Below are 24,214 nucleotides of genomic sequence, written 5' to 3'. Positions count from 1 at the left end.
AGGAATTATGGGAAACAGACTGAGAATTAATTTCAAGCAAGATGCATTTATAAGAAAAGGCAGGTCTTTCAGTAATGGAATATCAGGAAATGCAACATTTATTGACCCCCATTTATTGAGTATATTAGGTCTCCCCTGTACATAGCTTCAACCATCTAACATGCAGTAAGAATAATTTACTATAATATCACTACCGCTAACACTTCTGTAGTGTCTACCAGGTGCTAGGCACTGTTTTATATACTTTACATCCCGATTGGGGTAGATTACCATTACACACCATCCCAGTTTTACAGACAAGGAAACTGAGGCATAGAGAGGTTAAGTAATTTCCTCAAGCTCACACTTGCCAAGTGGTTCCAGAGTCCCTGATTATAACAGTTACCCTATTGCTATAAAAGAACTCTTCTATCAGCTATAGAGAGATGATCAAGAGTATAACAGATAATGAGGCATGCAAAAGATGAGGTGGGAGAGAATTAAAATCGATTTCTTGGTCTAGAATTGGTCTGGTCCTTTCCTTAACCTAAACTGCTCAGGTATCACTTAACACTTGTCCTGTCCCTAATCCTACTCACTTCCTCCTGCCTGCCTACGCTGCTGTGTGCCTAGGAAACAGGAGTAGGGGAAAACCACAAAAGTTCTCTGAGCTGGGGTGGAAAAACTCGAGGACTCCGGGCTGGTCATGTACAGCAAATAAAATTTGTGAGAAGCTGTAGTCTTTCATCACACATTATCCTACACCTGCATAGACAGATAAAGACTATCAATGGAGGATAGTCATTTGTCTTTTAAAATAAAATTAAGAATCTCTGGAATTTGTTACCACCTAATGAGAATTAGCATTTTAATATCGTGTCCTGCTTAAGACTGGCAGTTTGAAAGCTTGAAGGTACTACTTCATGTCTAAAATGGTAACATGTTCTTGATGCTAGTTACACATTGGTAACAAAGGCCTATATTCACACACAATTTTTAGCAATATTAAGAATAGGCAGCATATAGAGAAAGTGTTAGACAATGAAGACCTCAAGTTAAAATCAATACAATAAGGTGCCTCGTTAGCGCAGTAGGTAGCATGTCAGTCTCATAAAATCAATACAATACAGTGACAGCATCAGGGAGACATTTTTGAATTATGCTGTGTAACAATATAATATTTCATACTGAATGATGCTAATCTTGTATTATTAAAAATGAAAAACATGTTACAATGTATTCCAAATAAATCCCTTAGTGGAATATTTATGACAAATCACTTCAGTTCACTCCCGACTTTACAATAGAACCAGAACTGGATGAAATTAGTTTGTTATAATTTCAGAAAACCCTACACAGTACATGAAAATCACATTTAATATAAATGTCACATCATATAGTCATATTACTTTTGAAGTAACAGTTTTATTGGAGTAGTGTGAGTTTTCAGAATATGCAATGTAATCAAGACACTTCAAGTAGAAATATGTTAACTTCATATTTAAAAGGAAACAAATGTGCAATAGCATAATCATGGGAAGTAGACAGTATTCTAATACCAGAAATATCTGTCTTGGAGATTTGATAATCACACACACACACACACACACACACACACACATTTTTGTGGCTTATTAAATCAACTAAAATAAATAATAAATACAAGTTGTGACATTTTATTTACACTAAGAATCCTTTAAAAAGGAAATCATACCAATGGTAACTAAAGGATCATTCAGAGTACTATGATGTATGAAGAAATGACTATTTGACTATTATGAATTTATAATTTCCTGGTATCAATGTATAAAAATTCTTATTTCTTATTTTCCAAGTATCTTTGAATCAAGAATCAAGAACAGGATTCCTCTATCATACTGCAGCACAGCTTTAAGACCTGATATTAATTTATTGGTCAGTTTCAATTTAATAAAGACAACAATACTTGAATCAAAGCTACCTAGCAAACTTAAGCGAACTGTGGCAAAATGGAGCACAGATCCCACATAGTATTACTAACACCTGCTTTTGGGCTGCCTTCCAGGTACTATCACTAGCAACCCGTGGGGTTGAGGTTACAGTAGTGGTGCTGGACTTACATGGGGTCATCTCAACTGTTTTTCCAGCCCTTCTGAATATGACACACATTTTCAGAAAGTGACCTGGGCCAACTATATGGTTGATAGCTTTGAGACTGTCTCTACTTAGACCAATAGAGGCAGCATATTGCTGTAGAAATAGATGAAATTTAGTGCCTGCACAATGGTTCTCCTGTTTTACCAACCACTGCTGTGAGAACCACAGTTCCGTTACCTATAAAATGGAAATAACAAAACAGATTTTAATAGTTTTCTGTGAAAATTAAGGGTATTCTGTGAATTACAAAGTAGCTTAAGAATTTCCAGTACCGGGGCACCTCGCTGGCTCAGTCAGTAGAGCATGTAACTCCTGATCTCGGGGTTGTGAGTTCAAGCACCACGTTCGGTGTAGAGATGACTTAAAAAAACAAATAAAATAAAGAATTTCCAGTACTTAAAACAGTAGGCTATGTTCATATAGACATAGAGACATGGCCAAAAGATGAATGAAATGTAATGATTCCTTGAAATCAATATAGTAATTTAGTAATAAGTACTTAATTTTGTTCATGCTTTTGCTTCTCCTCAGATGCCCCTGACCACTTTCAATTCCTCCTGCCTTGGCATTTCCAAATCTTTACTATCCTTTAAGATCAAGCTCAAAAACTGCCTCTTCTAAGAACATTCCCATGACAATCCAAATGGAAATAATCTCTTCTTTCTGTAATTATCAAAGCAGTTTAGCTGGTCTTCATCCATAAATACCTTATAGGTATTTATGTACCTATTTTATCTCCTGTGATTATATATCAACATACGGTTTATACTATAAACACACCTCACTGATCCTAATAATAGCAGTAATAATAACAATAACAAGCAGCAGCAGTAGCATTCCCTGCGGCTCTGCCGATCCCAGCTAGAGGGTTTATTATACACCAGTACTCATAGATTCTTTGGGAGCCTTCAATATAACCTATGTGGCAGGCACCATTATCGCTTTATACAGAGATGAGAAAACAGAAAACAGGGATGGTAGAGCCGGGATTTGAGCCTGAGTGCTAAGCTAAACCACCTCTGCAGTAGGTATTCTGTATGGTAGGCCAAAAAGGCATGATTTCCACAGGGTCAGTGAGGTCGTTAAATTAGCAGAGACTTGAACCCAGGTCTTCGGAATTCAATTCTAGTGTTTTATCTTGTATCTCTAACTTTCACACTAACTCCAACTGTGTGCCTATGGACTTTTGGGAGGCAGTTCAATGACTCAAAGTGCCAACCAGTCGCATGTAGTCCAAATCATAAAAATAACCCCTGAGGTAAGGGCCATCCGCTGAGTTGCTGCTGCCTACCAGTCTCACATACTGAGACAGCTAGCTCCGTCGCCGAACTTCCTTGCCAGGGAGTCTTCATCTGGAAAACAGAGATAGGCACTTGACCACTACCTAAACTCGCAGGATTTGAAATTAAGGGGGGAAAAACCCTTTTAGTTATTCAGAATAAAACTGTCCAGCACAAAGCAAATTTTATGTTTTCTTTTCCTTTTCAATGTTTAAAACTAACACAAATATTTGACTTCATATAGAAAGTATACTGAGAAAGGGGACTTCATTCTGGTCTGTGGTTTTTACAGATCATAAAAGTTTTAAAGAATACGGAATTAAAATAGGCAAAATAGCTCTCTCTTACAACAGCTGGTGGAACTTGTCCAGAAACTTCCCTCACAACTTAAAAACGCTCAAGGCCTGAATAATTTGCTCACAATGATGAGTTTGTGTGGCAGACTTCAGAGCAATTAAAAGGTTATTGCAGAGGTCCTGGGGGGTGTTTATATAGCTTCCCTACTATAAAACAACATTTGCTTACTTTTTCTCCTCATATCTTGGTTAGTTTAAATGCTGTTTCATAATGTGTTTGCATTTATAAAAATTTTATGGTTCTCACTTATCTTCTCATGATTAGAAGCTGGAGAACAACTAAAAGTTACCAATTAAGCAGTCTTTAATGATTATTGAACTAATTTGTGGTGTACTTCAACTATGTGTATCAGTTACAAGTTTTGCTCTTTGTATTTCTCATCTCTCTTAGCCAAATTTGCCTTGTCAACCAGCAGAACGCTTATGAATTACAAAAAAATTCATTTTGTTCTACTAGCTACAAAATAACTGAACAATGAAAAAGAAATTTCAAGAACAATACTCTCAGGAGCCAAGGATGGCCCTTCTGAAATTTCCCATGGGTAGATTTGCATACTTAAAAAACAAAAAAAGCATTTGTCAGGCCTTTGAAATCGTAACAGAAGTCAATAATTTGTGAGCACAAAAGATCTGTGTTTAGTTTACTTATTATTATTTGCAGGTGGTGGTAAACAGTTTTATTGCTGGGGAGGGAGTTAGGGGAGGCAAACTCTAGAGAGGGTCCAGGACTCAGGTGGCCTGCATGGTCAAGGGGGAGGCCCCAAGGGGGATCTGTGTTTAGTTTAAATGTTTGTGGCCCCATAATTAAGGCAGAAAACTGAATCCAAAGAGAGATCTAGTTCAAACTAATATTTGCAAAAACTGAGATGGAATCTTAATTAAATCAGAATGAACATAAAATATAGGCAATTAATAATTCTCTTACTTCTTGATTTACTGATATTTACTTGTTTGGGAGACACGAAGTGCACTTCCTATTGGCAGTTAAGTTAGCTATGGACAGGTTAGGTAGTCAACTTGCTTAATTATGGCTCTGTTAACAGTTCTGCTCCATCTACTTTGTATGCTGTGAAGCCTCTGTAAACCTAACTTTCAGGTCTTCTCCCAGAAAGGGGAGAGAGCAAAACCTGCATTAAGCTGTTCTAGGCAGGCAAAGGCCTTAGTATGGCAGAAAGATAGGACAATCCTAGTGAGTTCTTTGGAATCAAGTCTCCCCACTTGGCCTCAGTGATGAGAATCTCTGACACACCCATAAAGGAGTAGAGCACACTGCAAAATGTTAAGTCAAGCAGACAAAAAACATTTCTAACATTTTCTTTTTTCTTTTTTTAAGATTTTATTTATTTATTTGAGAGAGAGAGAGAATGAGAGACAGAGAGCATGAGAGGGAGGAGGGTCAGAGGGAGAAGCAGACTCCCTGCTGAGCAGGGAGCCCGATGCAGGACTCGATCCCGGGACTCCAGGATCATGACCTGAGCCGAAGGCAGTCGCTTAACCAACTGAGCGCCCCACATTTCTAATATTTTCTATGCAATGTTCAGAATCTGAGTTCAGCTGCACTGCAGCTAAATTAGTAAGTACATTGTATAGCAACTTAAAAGGAGACAGTATTTTATTTTAGTGTTTGCATTTGTATGCAGTTTTAAAAGCTTGGCATCTTATGACATACACATAGTTCAAATACAGCTTTACAAGAGTTTTCATTCTAGGTGTATCTGCACAGCATTATTTCACATCCACTCGTCACCTGTACATAGAAAGAGAGCTATTAGATTATCCTATTTTTAGGCTATGCTTTCTGGTTTGTGAGCTGACAGTCTTTGTCCTGTAAGTGAAGCACTATGAATGCTCATTCCCATTACATCTTCTTGCTAATTCCCTCTAGCCCACAACTCTGTTGTTTTAGGCTTTCTGACAGTTTATTTGATAATTTCTGTCTTTAAGTTATTTATGAGACTAAAGAAGACACAAGGTAGAACATGAGACTTAAATCAGATTTCAGAGGGCAGATGGAAAGCACTCAGACCTGAGATTCCTATAAAGGTCCAACCCAGCTCTTAGCTTTTAAAACAGGGACTCCCTTCATGGGTAGCACCACTTAAAATAAGCCATTCTTTTTCAAAGTTTTTATTCTCCTAAAATAATAAGCTCTTTCTAACAGAGATTCTGCTATAAATTAGTAACTAATAAACAGAAGGTATGAGAGAAGGAAATTACTACATTAAGGCCTATAAAAATTTTAAAAATCAGTTACAAAGTATTAAAAGCAAAGAACAGCTAATGACTATCTAAAAAATTCATTTCTTATAAAAAATCCAAAGAGAACTAAATTGAGAAAGGTAAAACATGTCTCTCTCTTATTCTTCCCTTTAAGTTCTAGTAGCTTATGATTCTAACAGGAACCTGAACTTAGCATTATTAATTTTACACAATTTGCAAATATCTCAGAATTTCTGTCTACCCACTATGAAACTAAAGAGTACAGAAAACTGTACTTTCAGGTTATTATATAGCAGACATTGTAGCTATTTATTCTCAGGTGTTTATCGTCTTTAAAAAGTGACCAGCAACTCTGTAATAAGCTCAGGAAGGGGTTCCTCCCTGTTCAAGGTATTAACATCTTAACACTCAAGAGATACTTCCGGTACTGATACTTCTGGTGCCAATGTGCAAATATATCCTGAAAAGAAAGCTGTAACATTTTGCCCTAGAAGAGAGTTCTGTTGGTTGCAGAGGATTAGGAAAATCTATAATGAAAAATTTATTGTTTGCTTTACAATGTACTTTTTAAATATGCAATATCTTGATTTATACTTTATTAGGATCTTCAGTGACTCCCTTTCTAAACTCAGAAAAGCACATAGATTTTTAAAATCCCCAAACTATATAGTTCTGTGTACCTCAGTTCTAGTCTTCTAAAATTTGTACCATTTTCACATGAGGAGTGAATATATATAAAGAGAAAGTGTGCCAAAACTTTAGTCTTGGTTTTTCTTTTGTTAATACTTTGGATATTTGTTCTGTTTAACCCTTTAAACCATATTCATACCAACCCCCCTTTTTTTTTTTTTAAAGATTTTATTTATTTATTTGACAGAGAGAGACACAGCGAGAGCAGGAACACAAGCAGGGGGAGTGGGAGAGGGAGAAGCAGGCTTCCTGCCAGCAGGGAGCCCGATGTGGGACTCGATCCCAGGACCCTGGGATCATGACCTGAGCCGAAGGCAGACGCTTAACGACTGAGCCACCCAGGCGCCCGTATACCAACCCTCTTTTTAAAAACAGGTTAACAATATAGAGCATTTTCTCTTCTTGCTCACCATGGAAAGCAGAAACAAATTGAGAGCTTGAGAACATATTATTTCCAACAGAAATGGATGAATTATAGTCTGTGCTCATCTTAAAAAAATTCATTATTTTTAATAACATGTTGAAAATACCACAACCAGGTTAATTTAACTGACACATTTAAAATGTACATGGTAAAGCAGGATACTCTACTAAAGGTAGTACTTACAGTTACAGAAAGGCAGATTTAAACTTACTTAAGTCTTCTGTATACTCCAGTTACTTTCCCAATGTGAAATGTTCCAAAATTATTTTACCTATCATTTATTGTTATAGTAGTTATTTTTCTAAATATGCTACTTTAAAAAATGGGACATATGGTTTAAGCAGTACAAGTGCACTTACAGGAAAAACAGGATAGAATACCAAAAAGTTGGCTTGCTCCGGGAAATCCAAGACATACAGTTGTTACTTGAGTAAAGGGGTATATACTATGTGCTGTAGAGAACAGAACCCATTGTCATGAAAAGAACTTGTCCACCTTAAGGCTATCTGTTGGATCACAGGCATTTTGGAATAAATTATAGTCCTCTAAAAGTTTTTTCCCTCCTATTGCCCTCACCAGATCTCTAGCCATATACTGCCCTTTAAAAAATGACAGCAATGATGTCATCTTTCCCATCAAAGAGAGAAACCTCAGTTCTCTTTTGCCTAACACAGAATTACATAGTAGCAATTCAATCGCCTTAGGTAACATGAATTGCCTGGCCTAATAAAGATTATAACTAGATCAAGTTAGGATGTCATTCTAAACCAATAATCTAAACCTAAATTTTAATTGGTCAATGTGTACTAAAATTTAAAATTCCCTTGCTTTGTAAACATGACCTTTACTCTGAAATTTCTACAGTTTCACAAAAATCTTCACAGCAATTTAAAAATACACATTCTTAGCAAGAATCCAAATCCAAATAATTTGCAAGAGTCAACAGAGGATTGTCAATTGGTTCACAAGTATATATACTAACAGAAAAAGAATGATTCTCTAAGAATTATACCTGTCTATGCTTCAAATTTCCTTAAAGCATTTCAATTATGTCTCTTGTTGACAAGTAAATACATGACCTTAAATACATGCAGCAGGTAGATATATCATGTTGTTGACTGTGTTAATCCATCAATGGGTATATAATATTAAAAAATGAGTAGACAAACCACTGTATTCCATTTGTAACAATTTTTGAACTATACAACAAACTCTTTTTTCTTCCCTGCTTTTAGCCAAAGAAATACTTTCCAAACTCCACAAAAACACCTCAAAGAAATGTTGAAAATTCACCATCAACCTTTCCTATATTTCAATTTTAACAATCATTTATCCATAATTTAATATCCAGGAAGAACAACATTGACAGGCATATGGCAAAACAAAACACTGTAGTAATTTTTAATTCTCATTAAAACTTTGCCTTTATGACATAACCAACCACATCCATCTCCCCTATCTTTTATGCATTGCTTCTTTTTTTCATTCTTTGTCACCATCTTAACAAAGTAGGAATAAACCTTTTTTAAAACCCCACTAATATAGATGCTTCTTGTCAAGAGAATATGAACATATTCCTCACTTACCAAAATAATTAACCACTGTATGAAATAAAGTCTGAATCACTGTAACAGAATAAAACATATTTGCATATTTTTCAAGTTGTAAAAGTAGTTTATCACCAGGGTATTACTTTATTTTAGATTTCTTACAGTGGAAAGTTTTATTGCTACACTGATAGCAGAAAGACTAAATCTTCCATGGCATAATCAAGATTCCTTAAAAGGTAACATAGTGTAGTGGTTAAAAGCACTGACTTGCTGGGTTCAAATCCTGGTTCTACCACTGACCAGGTAAGTAACCCTGGCTGAATAGTTCTTTATTCCATGCCTCAGCTTTCTCATCTGTAAAATTATAATAGTATCTCTAAGGGATATTTTGAAGATGACATATAGTGATACTTATGTAAGTACTACCCATTACTGATCTGATAATTCTTATTTTGCATGCATATACAGCTAAATTAATGAATATAAATGGATACTATGACTAAATTTGAAGGAAACAATTTTTAAAAATAAACTTCAAAAAATTTTAGAATCATTTTAGATTTACAGAAAAACTGCAAAGACAGTACAGAGAGTTCCCATATACCACCCCCCAACAATTTCCCTTACTAACATCTCATGATATAAGCAATTTTTAATGATAGCCCAATAGTGGAAGGACATCTACTCTCAGTAGTAAAACTACACATATAGTTAATTAGTAATTTCAATAACCTACCTACCAGAACCAAACTTTAAAACTTATAAGTACTGCATTATAATGAGTAAGTGCTAAATTTAATGTTTTGGTAATAGCTCTACAGGCACTATACTAATGTAAGATATTTTAGTCTCATTAAAAAGGAATAATAAAATGGAAAAGTTATTTTAATGTGTATAATTACTTCTACATATATAGCGAAGTTGCAAATTAAAACATGTAAAGAAGAAAATAAAACTGGAATATTTAAATTGATATTACTTCGTAATTTTAAGATTGAATAAATTTTCTTAATATCATAAAGTAATTAAAGCTACTGAAGGGCAATATGAGTGAATAAATTTTGAGGTGAGAATTTTTAATTAAAGTATTTTCTTACTATTAGAGAATCATATTTACAATAATCAATATAATGCAAGGAAAAATTTTGTAGGTTATTAAAGAAACAGAGGTAAAGAGGTACATCTGTAGAAATGTTCAAAGAGGTTACACATCTGAGGCACAAAGCATTAAGTGTAGGCATTCACTGCCCACTTTAGTAGCCACTAGTCATATGTGGAGATTTAAATTTAAATTAATTAAAATTAAATAAAATTAAAAATTAAACTCTTCGGTTGCACTATTTTTCAAGTACTCAGTACCAACATGTGGTTAGTGGTTACTGTACTGGTAAGTGTATATAAAACATGTCCACCACTGCAGAAAGTTCTGTTGAACAGGACTGCTTGCTCTATACAAGGAACAAACTGCACACCTGAGTCCTAACCAATAGCCTTAATCGCTTATCCAAACAAGTTCTTCTTATTAAACTTGCAAAAATGAAGTGAAAAAGTAAAAGGAGGCTTATATCCCCTTTTCTGAATGTTTAAGAGAAACAGGAGGAGGTTCTGGCCAATTCCCACAGACGAATGGCCACCCAAGAAATGGAAAAATTGCTGAGGTCCTCAAAGCCATTGCTGTACTCACGTGGCAGGGTAGCAGTGGCCCAGTGGCCAGGAGGACTCCTCTTCAGGGGTACATTTCCTCACTAGGGGAGGGGTCCCCATGTGGGGCCTTCGCACTGGTGGGACCTTCCCCATTATGGGGCTGGGGTTCCTGCCAGTGAAAAATGGGAAATTTCATTGTTAGCCAACTTTGAATCTATCCCTTTTTGAGATATTAAAAACACTGCTTACTGGATTATTTAGTTAATTCAAAACAGGGTTATATGAGATAAACTCTTAGAACTGATTAACCATGATAAGTGACTGATTCTACCTGCCCCTCAGTCTCCCAGGAAACACGACCTGCAGCATTATTGGAACTACTAGAATCTTACCGACATCTAGTCGCATACTGAGAAGATTAGATTGAACCAGCTAATGGTTTTCCCAATCAAGGTTAAAAAATTGTCTTTTAATTATCAGTAATGGGCAGTGGTGAAAAGAGCAAATATAATCAGATGTAACATAAACCTTACAAAGTTCTACAGCTCCTCATTTTCACCTCATCCAAACTTAAAATTAAGAGTTGAAAACAGGAAGCAAATGTTTGAATTCCATCCACTTACTTCTCCTAACCATTCTGTGATTTGGTATTATTTAATGGTGATAAATAGTCAACGGTGATTAATGGTCTTTGAAATGGTCAAAAGAACCAGGGATCTGTTTTTTTTTTTTTTTTCCAAACAAATTTTAAGAAATCCATGTAAGCAGTTTGTGGATATCTAAAAATGTGGCTAACAATAAAAATCCCCCATGAACCCTTTCATTCACAAATGTTTTCTACTTGTTGAAGATGAGCACTTTCATTGTTTTAGTGACAACATACACAATTGTAACAGAATATTTTTGCTGACATTTCGAAGTCTGTAATCATTACCCTACATTCCTCCAGTTTAAACTCTTTTTGCCAGTATATTGTATAATGGCATACCTTTGGGCAGGAAGGTAATGGGCCCAATTCAATACAACACTATGGATTCTCCTGGAAGATGGGTAACATCACACTTCTAAAAAGCACTGAAAAGACTGGAAAATGCAAGTTTGCGGTGAACTCTTGAGAAGATGCAGGAGGAAGTAAACCCAAGGGGTTGTGCACTGAAAGACACTATTTTCCCACCAGATACCACAGATCCTGGTTCTGCTGGACTTACTTTCCTAATCTCTTGAGTTGCAGCTTTCGCTTCTAATCCCTTATAGTTACCTGTGCTCCCAGACAATAATTTAGAGGTCAGGTTATTACAAATCACACTTCTCTGTTTATACTATACTGAGGATGGGGGATGGAGAAAGGAAGCAGCAGCAGGAAAAGATAATTTGTACAAAATTAGATGATATATTTGAATATAAATTATAAACCCTGAAATTCATAACAGAAATGCATTTCAGATAGTTAGAGATACCCTGAATCCAACTACTTAAGTCACCTGTAAGTCTGAATATTTTCCACAAGAGAACTAATACTGTTCTTGATTAGTTTTCCATCAGAATCTGTATGGGAGGCCACGCATAAAAAATATTAATTTAGTAAACTATTCCTAATTGCATTCAAAATCTTAATTATAGTGGGTAAATTAGGTTTAGCTGCTATGGGACAAAGTAAGATTGTAAAAATTAAAATTTTGACACAATCAGTGTGAAAAGCAGTTCCAGACTATATGGTCAAACAGAAACATTGCCAAAGATACAAATATGAAGATCTACGTTAAATATCAAAGGTAGGCATGCTTTTCAGGAGCTGACCAAAGTTTCTAGGAAGGGAACTGCAGTGCTTCATGACTAGAGCTTCATTCTGAAAAGATTATGAGGTCACTGAACCGGACGGACTCAATCAAATTAAATTCGACTAGCCTTCCTGTCTCTCCAGAAACACCCTAATATTCATAGATAAAAACTTCTTAATAATGGCTTATCCATTAAAAAAAGACTGCCTTAAAGAGAATGATCTTTAAAAACAGAAACTTATTCTTCTGAATATTGATTTAATATTCACTTTACTATATAATCAAAGTTTTTCTATAACCTTTCTTTCGAGTCATAAGGTTCAAGAACAGCAATGTCTAAAACTATATATATAATGCTCTGTTCTAAATTCTAAGATAAAATTATAAAACATGTTACCACAAGGATAGCTGAATCTGTCACATGTGGTTGTGGTGGAGGTTTCCCCCACTCCAAAGGCATATGGCGGAGAGGGGCTCTCCTCACCACACCTCATATCCATATGTGCAAGGCTGTTTTGGAATGCCTCTTTCTAATTCACACAAAATGCCATGTATGTTAATGGAGGCCATGTATATTATACTGTGTAATACCCTATTTCATACACTGTAAAATGATGATGCACTATTATTTTATGGACCATTAAGAAAAAAACTGCCAAATTAAACTATAAGTGATTTCTTTTTTTTTTTTTTTAAAGATTTTATTTATTTATTTAATTGACAGAGAGAGAGAGAGACAGCGTGAGGGGGAACACAAGTAGGGGGAGTGGGAGAGGGAGAAGCAGGCTTCCAGCTGAGCAGGGAGCCCGATGCGGGGCTCGATCCCAGGACCCTGGGATCATGACCTGAGCCGAAGGCAGTCGCTTAACCAACTGAGCCACCCAGGCGCCCCTATAAGTCATTTCTTAAAACATAAAAATTATCTTATACTTATTGAATGGGCTCTCATGATAACTACAATGGTAATATATGATAATATCACTGGAACACAAATAAAAAGACTATGTGAGCAAAAAAATTATTACTAAAGCTTCTTCACATTCAGATTTCAAGTATTCTGCATCACTTTTCAGCTCAGAGATGACTTTTTTCCCACAAAACACAGTCTTGTGTGTCATCAAGAGCATTGTTGATGTGGTGTATCTTGAAATGTTGCTCCACTTCTGCCTCTGGAATTTTCTTCCAAGCTGCTGACTCTTTTTACAAGTGTTTTTGTGCACAGGCAATAACAACTAACTCACAACAGCTAGATGGCCAAAAGAAACATATGGGAAATGTTAAAATATGGGGTGGGGGAGCTTTCTAGAATTGCTGAGCTAGAGTAATAGTGCTCCTAAAAAGTCAGGGTAAATGCTTCTCTTTCACCTTCTATATCCAGCCAACAATTCATTCCTCAAATAGTAATTAATCTCCTATTATATGAGGTAGGTACCAAGCTAGGGATAGAGCTGTGTACAAAGCAGGTAATGATACTACCCTTAAGGAACTTATGAAAAGGCTAGCATTCATTTAAAAACATAGAAAATTTATATAAAAGTACAATTATTGTAATATTACATAGAAGAGGCACATGGTGCAAAAATAAGGTATGACTAACCTGACCTTGTCAAGGAGGTCAGATAATACCTAGGCAAAGAGAGGAGAGAGAAATAGGTCATGCAGAGAAAAGAGCAAGTGTAAAGCAGGAGAGAGCAAGGAAATTTTTTACATGGATAATTGTACTAGGGAAGGAAAATTCCAGACTTTTTGAGGACTATCATATCAGAGTTCCAAACTATACGAATATTGGGGAATCTGAAATGCTACTATGTTTCTCTGATTAGAATGGTTAGAACAGAGCTGAGTAAACCTTTGAAACTTTCTCCCACAACTCTATCTGCAGTCTACATAGTAAATCAAAAGCAATACCTTGTACTGGGAAGAATTGCAGAGATTAGCAACACTGTCAAAGACATAAAGACGGAGGAATGGTGATCCTTAATCATATCCCCTTTCTATACTTAAAATGACCCTGCAGAAAAAAACAGATGGTGGATCATTGTAAGCTTAAACTGGTGGATGTCCCAGTAACAGCTGTCATGTTAAATATTACATTATGCAGCTTCTGGCATTTGGTACTCAGCTATTTATGTGGTGAATGCTTTCTTCTCAGAACCCATCAGTAGGAGGAAGAGGATCAAAAGCAGATTCCTGGTAGAGACAGACAGGATACTGCCGTGCCCCAGGGTAATGATAAGTCTCGGATCTCCCTCAAAATTTAGTTTGCATGGACCTGGATCATCTTCACATTCCACAGAACGTGATTCTAATCCGTTATACTGATGACAGCATACTAACTGGATCTGGTGAGCAAGAAATGGAAAGAATCCTGGTTGACCTAATAAACCACACACACCAAGCACTTCACAAAATTTAAGAGATAGCACACACTGCTTATGTTTTTAAGAAGTCTAGGGCTCTGGGGTATGCTGAGAACATCCTCTCGAGGTAAAGAACATGTTGCTTTTCTCAACACATGCTGTTAAGAAAAAGGTAGAGCTCTTTGGATTCTGGAGACAGCATATTCCACACTTTAAAATACTGTTTTGACTTGTTTATCAGAGACTCGGTGGATGCCAGTTTCAAGAGTGACCAAGAGTCATAGGAAAGACTTTTGTAGCAGGTCCAGGCTACGATGCATCAGTGCCAGTGGATCTGAGGGTGCAAGATCTATCCTTGATAAATAAGGAGGCTGTGGAGTCTCTGGCAAGTGCCAAAAGAGAAGTCACAATACAGAACCCTGGGGGTTCTGTGGCAGAAAACAACCTTCTGTTTAAAAACAGCTCACAGTATGTTATAGGGCCCTAACAGAATTTTCACGTCTGACCATGGGTCCACAAATGACCCCGTGACTGGAAGTACTCACTGAGACATAAAGTTAGATGGGCACAGAAACAACCTGCCATAGGATGGAAATGACTTACCTGGGATTAGGCCCAAGTACACTCAGAAAGCATGAGTAAAGTACATTCACAGGTAATCCAGACTCCCAAAGGATGAATGTCTCTTTCTTTCATGACCAACTGATGGGAAAAAAAGGAATTCAGAAGTAGCCAAAAATGGACTACTGCTACACTGCAGTCTTATTCAGGAGTGGACATAAAAGGACTGTTGTAAAGGAAGTCTGGCCACTGGGAACAGCTGCAGCAGTACATTTGGTCATCCTTTTCAAATGGAGGGAGAAATGGCCTGAACTAGATACATCTGGACTCATGAGCAGTAGCAAATGGCTTAACTGTTGATCAGGGGCCTAGAAAACAACAGTAAAAGATGATATGATAAGGAAGTCTGGGAAAAATGGGCTGGGCACAAATCAGGTGCATTTTTATATCTCACATTAATGCCCACCAGGAAGCATCCACCAAAATGTCAGTATGTGTGTTGTCAAATGTCAACAAAAGGTGGACAGGATGAGTCATTCTATGGCTGTCAGCCAGCCCCCCACCTAGGCCACCAAAGAGTTGACACAATGGGCCCACAAATAGAGTAGCTAAGGTGCTTCTGCTCACCAATGCTAACAAAAGTTAATGTTATTGCTAAATGCTTTAACCTGCCAGCAAAAGATACTGATGTCAAGCTCTCAAAATGACACAATTATTCAAGACCAATCACTTGGTATAAGATTGAGTACATGGAAGGGGGCAATGATTTGTTTTTACCAAAATTAATACCTACTCTGGATATGAGTTTTGTTTCTAGCTCCCAATACTTCTGCTACCACCACTAACCCCAGGCTTATAAAACAACCGATCTATCAATATGATATCCCACAAAACACTATTTTAGGCCAATGACCCATTTTATAATAAAGAAATGTGACAATGGGTACACAACCTTAGAATCCACTGGTCTAACCACGACTCCATCCACAAAGAAACAGCGGGCCCCACAGGCAGGTGGAGTAGCCTATTAAAAAGTCAGCTAAAGAGAGATCTTAAAGATAACTTCCAACTCCAGAATGTGGTACATGCATTGAAGCAATGCTTTCAACGTATGGTCTGTTACCAATAGCTAGGATACTTAGATCTGGGAACCAAAGGATGAAAGTAGGATTAGCCTCTGTCATTATCATTCCCAGTGACCCACTTGCAGAATTTGTGTTTCCCATCCATGCAATTTCAGTATTTGCGAAGTTAGAAGTCCTGATTCCCAGGCAGGTTTGGGGAGGTGATTGTTTCATCCACGGGACACATAAGAGTTACATTAAATATAAAGCTCTCACTACCTTCTGGTCACTGTGGGCTTCTCATGTCTGCACACCAGTAGAAAAAAAGGAGTCAGGTTACTGTCGGGAATATTAAATACTGATAATCATGAGAAGCAAAGACTATGACTATAAGGCGAGGAAGGGAAAAATATGGCCAGAACTTGGGGAATTTCATCAAAATATCTCTTGGTGCTTCCATGGCTAGCAGTAACAGTAAATGGAATATTCCAGCATGGCTCAACAAGAACAAGGCAACTAAGGGCTCAGATATTTGAGGGAAGAAGGTCTGGGTCACTTCAGCAGGCAAGCAACTCAAATCAGGCAAAAAATTTGCCACTGATGAGGAAAATATAGACTTAGGGTAAGAGAAGGAGATGATGAGTATCACAGTTTCAGGGTCAGCTGCAGCAGCAGGAACTGCAACTAGCTTCTCTAATTCTCTTGCCTTAAGTTTTTTGCCATATGATTAAAGCAAGGCTTCACCTTAGAAGGGACTCAGTTTTTGATTGCACTTTATTTCCAATCTCAGGGCAGAAGTGAGGCCCTATGTTGTAGTATGGAAGCTAGGTGTAATGTAGGGCATGAGTGATCTGAGTGGTAAAAGGAGTATATTACACTGGTCACCTTTTCTGTACCACTTTAGATTGTCTAAAGCTCACTTGTGTCTTATTTCAGCTGTTTCATCAGTACTAACTTCACAAAGGTATAATCTGACAGTGCCTTGTTTCATGCCTGTCGGCACCTCTGGCCTCTCACTCCAAAGCATCTCAGTTGACATAGATTTGGATCCCCACTTGCACACCACCCATTAACTACTGGGGGATGTAGGGAAGTTAATATATTGTAAGGAAAATCTTGACCAACAAGAACCAGTGGAAAAATTCTTCTTCCTTTCCCCTATCACAATACACAGTGTTAAGACACAGTTTATATAATTTTGCAGGGTATGATCCTACAGGATTGGGCAGTGGAAGGCAACTCAATAGCTTATCCATGTATTGGTTCTCCCTCCTACCAAACTATATTCTTCTTGTCCCTGTACTTCTTAGGATTATGGCCCCTAACAAAGTAATAGCACATAGCCCTCTGCTTCAGACTCTTCTTTCTGGAAAAGCTAAGCTAAGATAAACCTCAAAGTACGTGGTGTCCTTATGATGTCCAGGAGGTCATTCCTCTAGTGCTCAGAGGTGGTAAGTGGTAACCACAGGCAAAGATGAGATCACTCAGAGAGGGAGACAGAGTGAGAGAAGAGGACCTACGAACTGACCCATGAATGGCCACGAGGAAGATAATGGCTAGAAAAGAAGACTGCAGATAGGTGGGAAAGGTGGTAGAAAACTAGAAAGTATTATTATTGCGAGGGAGTTTAGCAAAGCACACAGATAATACACATCTAAGGAACCGTTGCTTTTTTATTACTAAATTTGGTTAGATCCTGACTGCTATGGATATTTGATATGATGCATTATCAAAGAAAATTAAATAATGTGCAAACAGGAGTGTGGTGGAGGAAGTTTTTTCAAACCACATTCCTCTGAGGGGAAATCCCAGGCAAACTGAGCAAGAGTGGAGTAATCTGTAACCAGTAACCAGACCTCCTCCTCTGTGCTTCCCTGAAGGCAAACTTGGGTGGTAGCTATAGACTGAAGAGAGGATGATCTGGTGGCTAAGCTATTAATTTATAAAATTTTACCTTTTAAAGATTTGTTTGGACAAAAAAAAAAGCTCAGACATAAAAAAATAAAGGAAAAAAGGCTCATAAAACAAGCTTTTTGTAAGGAGATATAGAAAAAACACAGAAAGCTCAGTACCCTGAGTAAGGTACTTCAGTTTACAGGAGCTTATAATAGTTCATAAAAATGCTTTATATATCTTTATGAACACTTAGGATCAGAAAACAAATCTCCCTTAATAGTTAGAATTTATCACAAGGCTAAAAGGTATAGAATAATGTCATCCTCTGTTATAAGAAGCTACATGGTCCTTACATATTTTTAAAAATTAATTGTATATATCAGTTACAGAATTGAATTTTTGAAAATTTAGAAATGTTTTGGTATTCTTTAGCTCATTTGAATTTCTCTCTTAGTTTATTAAGTTCAATGTAAAAAAAGATTCATTCTGTCTGATTTCACTTTGATTTCCTGTTTCATTCAGTATTCCTAGTCTTATTGAAATTAAGGTCTAATGAATGTAATGATACTCCAGGTTTTATTAAAATACACTTATGTTGTTCTTTCAATTTCCAGACAGGTTTTATTCTCATAGCATTACATAGACCACATATAAATCTAAAGTTATAATTAACAATATAAAAGTCAGGGAACTAAAATCTAAGTTTACAACAATATGAACACTGAGGAGCTTCAATTTAAATCACAAAGCAATGCTTTATAATAACATTCTTTAAGTTCTTCAATAAATATGAAATGTTCTTGAACATAAGTGTCATAGCAATTGTAAATATAAGTGTTTCAAAGGACCCAAGTGGAGAGTTTTATTTTCTGTCACTGCTTTTGGTAATTAAAAAACATGACATTTAAAATCTTAAGCTCATAATAATGCCTCAAGCATTATACAGTTAACAACTGCCTTTCAAAAATAATAGCATAAAGCTACACTGAACACATTATAACTTCAAAATAAGACAGAATCAATGATACCTATCGGCAATGGTGGGGGACCTGCTCTAGCCACATGAGCATTAGAATCAAGCCAGTGGGCTCTTCTAATGAGATCTGCTTCTTTGTAGTAACACAGTCATTTGTCTCCCTACTCAGAAACAGTGGCATCAGACTTTCCTTCTCCAATTTTCTGACTCATGCTCAAGTACATGGATGGTATTCCAACAATTCTAATACATTGACAGGCACAACAGCTGCCTGCCAACACCAGGGCGGATTTAGTTTTCATTTGATGCTTCAGAATACCCAACTGATAAAATACGAGGTCAAATAACTTCATAGATTTTAAAGTCGGCCTAAAAACCCCAGCATCTGTACACTAGAGTTCAGTATCCAAATAGTCCATTCTCTCTTTAGAATTCTAACTAAAATGTCAGCAGCAAAGAGTTTTTAAAATAGCCTCTAGGTGTTTCAAATTTCCTGTGCTTGTTTCAGCAGACTACTGAACTGCCTAACAATAAGTAAGTCACTGAGGATCTAAATACCCAGCTATACTGCTGGGAGTCAGTAAGAGCCAGTTCTAGGAAGAGTAGGAAAGGAACTTGGGGGGACAAAGAGGTAGGAAATGTCTTCAGAACACTTCCCTCCCCTTTTAAAAAATCTAAATCAAGCAATAACTCAACTCCTCATGGTTACTTAAAATCTGGAAACTATTCTACTAGTAAAATTTACTTAAAATTTATTAGTATACTTCAACTTAACTAGACTGAAACGTTTACATTGATCTTTATTTTATCCTTTATCTCAGTATCTTGCCTAATGGTTCTATATTTCAAAGCTCTGACAGAATTATATGGCTGGTATGATCTGTGACCACTTCTTTTCTAACAAAAAATACTTTTCTCCTTTTTAAAAAATTAGTATTATTGTTACTATTATTATTTTAAAGTAAGCTCTACCCCCAACATGGGGCTTGAACTCACGACCCTAAGATCAAGAGTCACAAGCTCTACAGACTGAGCCAGCCAAGTGCCCCCAGTTTTCTCATTTGATGCTAAATATTTCTGTTCACAAGGCATGATCCTTGGTTTGTTCAGACTTTGAGGTGCAAATGCTATCATAAAGATAATGCAGGTCATTATTTTACATATATTTATTTTAAAAACTATAACAATTTCTAGTATTAATAAATATAGCTTTTCTGGTTCCATTGGAGGCTCATTCAGATAAAATGTTGAGATCAGGTAGGTTTCAAGGCCATGGAAGCTTAGACTGTGCAGGTTTAACACAAATTGGACTAATCACTGAGAGAGCTATGGTACTTGAGTTATATATCTGGATTTTGGAATGAGGTGAGCATACAATACATCTGGCTGAAAGTGTTACTCTACTAAAACACATTAAAATGAAAGTGTACCTTCCCATTTTTAAAAGGTGGTGTTGGAGGGGCGCCTGGGTGGCTCAGTCGTTAAGCGTCTGCCTTCGGCTCAGGTCATGATCCCAGGGTCCTGGGATCCAGCCCCACATCGGGCTCCCTGCTCAGCGGGAAGCCTGTTTCTCTCTCTCCCACTCCCCCTGCTTGTGTTCCCTCTTTTGCTGTGTCTCTCTCTGTTAAATAAATAAAATCTTAAAAAAAAAAAAAAAGGTGTTGGAGTACTCAGGTGGCTCAGTCGGTTAAGCATCTTACTCTTGATTTCAACTCGGGTCATGATCTCAGGGTTGTGAAATCGAGCTCCACGCTCAGCAGGGATTCTGAGATTCTCTCCCTCTCCCTCTGCCCCTCCTCACCACGCGCACTCTCTAAAATAAATAAATAAATCTTAAAAAAAAAAAGTGGTTTCATGATCGGGGTTCTCAGACTGCTTGAGGAGAGGGGTGGAGACAGCTGCTAAGAGGCTAGGATGGAGAATATTCATTTTAAGAGTGAGTATAATTCATTCCAGATCTCCTGAGATTCCCTCTCAAAATCTCTGGGGAATTACAGGCTTTGGGGAGCTAGCCAACACTAGGGCTCACTGAAAATTCCAATTTCATTTCCCAGATCTACTCTAATCCAAACATTTATCCATGAGAATCCCTAGCATAATTCCAGGGTTCAGACTTGGAAGGGAGGGGTGTCCCTGAGGTTTGGCAGTATCTCCTGGCACAGAACCTCCTGGCTATGACATACACTCTGTATCCTTTTAGTTCTTGGATTCCTGGCATCTGTCAAGTAACAATATATGATGATGACCAGTCAGTAAGGAATTCAGTTGCATGGCTTCCTTCTGCAGTGTACATGAGGGGACAGAGTCTCCTGTTTTCCACAGAAGTATCCCATAAAAATAACAGGTTGTTTTTTCTCTTTTTAAAATCACATACAAGGGGCACCTGGGTGGCTCAGTTGTTAAGCGTCTGCCTTCGGCTCAGGTCATGATCCCAGAGTCCTGGGATCGAGCCCCACATCGGGCTCTCTGCTCAGCGGGAAGCTTGCTTCTCCCTCTCCCACTCCCTCTGCTGTGTTCCCTCTCTCACTGTCTCTCTGTCAAATAAATAAATAAAATCTTTAAAAAAAAAAATAAAAAAAAATAAATAAAATCACATACAAAAAACCCAAAACATCACAAATTCAATGTCAAGAAATAAAAAATTATTTCTTTTGATCAGCCTATTTATAAGTGTTACTGATTCCTATTCCAAATCTCATATACTACTTAGATTTCCTTGTTGATAAAAATAATCTGACAATCAAGTATTTGGGGACAAATCTAATAATATTCATGTTTTCCTTAAAATGAAGACAAAAATAGCTAACCATTATGTGGTATGGTGAGTATTCAAACATGCTTGCAAGGAGCTACAAACCTTATAAAAATACTGAGATGTGGTTGTTAGGAAATTTCTAACTATGGTGGTAAATCTTACAATATAAACCTACAGTCATTCTGATTCTTTTATGGTTTCAATCTGAGCACAAGTGAGACCAAATATTTCAATTTATGAACTATGTTAAATTTCTTCTTTCCATTTACATGTGGGATAGGCCACATGCACAATTATCTAACTTAATAAGTATCTCAAGAATATATCAGGTTCATGATACATAAAATAAAAGGAAAAGGAAAAGGAAAAATTTAATACTTTAATTATTACTCAAGTAAAGAGTACATAGTCGACTAAGAACTGAATGACTACCTGTCACCAACTGCCTATCACTCTGCTATAAAATTTACTTAGTACCAACTAATAAAAGATCACAATTGTACAACTACAAAAAAGTGTCTGGTACATAAAGTCGAGAAGATTTGTCCCTTTTAATTCAAACCTTTTCATACTTAGAGTCAAGGAATACCAGAGAAAAGATAGAAATGTGTTATCTAATTTTGAGTACTACTTCTGCCAATCTTTTGTTTAAACCTTCCATGGACTCCTAAACGTCTACAGAATAAGGCCCATGTTCTAGCTGTGGTACCCTAAATCCTCCATAATTTGGGAGCCCTCACTTCAGTCTCATTTCCTCTTGCTCTGGAATGAGGGGACCTGTTCTCCTTCAATGTGAATTCCTGAACCTTACTAACTCTGTACCTCTACCTGTTTTCTTTTTTTCCCTTCCTTCCTTCCTTCCTCTCTCTCCTCCTCTTTCTTTCCCTCCCTCCCTTTCTCGCTCTTTCTTTCCTCTTAATCTTCTTTCTTTCTCTCTCTCTCTCTCTCCTCCTCTCTTTCTTTCCCTCCCTCCCTCCTTTTCTTGCGCTCTTTCTTTCTTCCCAATCTGGGGCTTGAACTCACAACTCCAAGATTAAGAGTCACATGCTCTACCAACTATGCCACCCAGGCGCCCTTCTACCTATGTTCTTTCTGAAGCCTGCATGGAACACCTTTCTTGCTTCTTTCCACTCATTCAAGTCCCATCCAAATCAATTTTAGATGCTTTAAGGGAACCTATATTGGTTCACGTTTGTGCTCCCACAATCTTAACTCAGAGACTGACTGGCATGAAATGATGTTCTTTAAATTTCTGTTGAACTAAATAGACTATAACCAACTTAAGACTCCATTAATAGTCTGCCCCCCCCCCTTGTTCCAACTGGACCATTTCAGTAACTGATCTTTGGAGTCACTGTGCTCATGCTGCATCCACTGCCCACTCTGACAGTTAAACTTGTTGATTTCATGGCATGTCTCTGAGTTTTTCTTATATTGATCAACTATAGCATTTATGGATTATGCTATTTCTTTTACCCTTAATGATAATGATGATGATTAAAAATGGACTGTGTTTACTGAGTGTTCACTACATGCCAGGGACTCTTACAATTATAATTAGCACTTTACATGTACTACTGCACTTAGCTCTCAAAACAACCCAATCTATCATCATATTCCCATGTTATGGATTACTAAACTATGGCACAGAGAAATTAAGTATCTTGGAAAAGTCACACAGGTAGTAAGAGGATGACCTGGGAGCCACTATGCATGAATAGTCATAAAAGTAAGTTTTAGGTACCATGGTCAAAGAAGTCCTCTCCTTATAGATTACACTTGGGAAGAAACCTGAAAGAGAAAGAGCCAGACATGAAGGAAGAGTGTTTCAGGGCAAGTAATAGCAAGGAGAAAGGCCTCAAGATGGAAAAAACCTGGCATAGTGGAGAAGTAGAAATAAGGCCAATGTTGGCTTAAGCCAAGTGAAGACAGGAAAATCGCAGAAGATGAGGCTGCACAGGTAGGCAGAGGCCAGCTCATGGACAGACTGTGGGTCTGAATAAGAAGTTCCATGTGTATTAATTTACCTTTACATTTTACAGTCCTTCTCTTACTTTCCATAGCAAGAGCCTCAATGGCAGAAACCATCTCTTATTTTTTTTATCTCCTGCAGCAGCCAGCCCAAGGTATTGTGTGAAGTCCCCTGTGAAGAATCACCCAATTAAGATAAAGAATGGGGTGTGTGTCACCATGTGCAGGAATGGTTGAAAAGGTCTAATGTTGGAGAAACAGGGCATTCCAGACTTGCGGTATACAGTTGCATGACTGTGGAGGGAAAGTCAAAAAGTTCTTGTAACAACAACAACACGGAATATGGAGAAATGATTTTGTTTTGGGAAGGGGAGGTAGAGTTCGTGAAAGAAAAAAATTTCTGTGTAAGGAAGAAAACTCTAAATCAACATACAATTAGGACTTATACTCAGATTTCCTTTAAAAGAAAAACAAGTTCTCAAATTCTTTCCCAAATGAGAGTGCTCTAGTTTTTGTATGAGAATAAACAGATACTACAGCATGTGAACTCATACGAAAACAAGACTAAGAAATG

At 37.2% G+C, this 24,214-nt stretch overlaps 1 protein-coding gene across 4 annotated transcripts in view; it reads right to left on the bottom strand.

The window, feature by feature from the left end:
- UBE2E2 (ubiquitin conjugating enzyme E2 E2) overlaps positions 1-24,214 on the bottom strand; it is a 377,267-nt gene that overhangs the window by 122,257 nt on the left and 230,796 nt on the right. For 3 of the 4 annotated variants that reach the window (XM_078072299.1, XM_078072306.1, XM_078072300.1), the window contains exon 4: positions 10,320-10,448. The exons of the other annotated variant lie outside the window; for it this stretch is intronic. In XM_078072299.1, coding sequence (XP_077928425.1) covers positions 10,320-10,448 — 129 coding nt within the window. The remainder of the gene's footprint in view (positions 1-10,319; positions 10,449-24,214) is intronic. 4 annotated transcript variants of the gene reach the window in all.

Source organism: Halichoerus grypus, chromosome 1 (assembly GCF_964656455.1).
Source record: "Halichoerus grypus chromosome 1, mHalGry1.hap1.1, whole genome shotgun sequence".
NCBI lineage: Eukaryota > Metazoa > Chordata > Mammalia > Carnivora > Phocidae > Halichoerus > Halichoerus grypus.
Note: the sequence above shows the minus strand (reverse complement) of the source record. Positions and strands in the feature narration are given on the sequence as shown.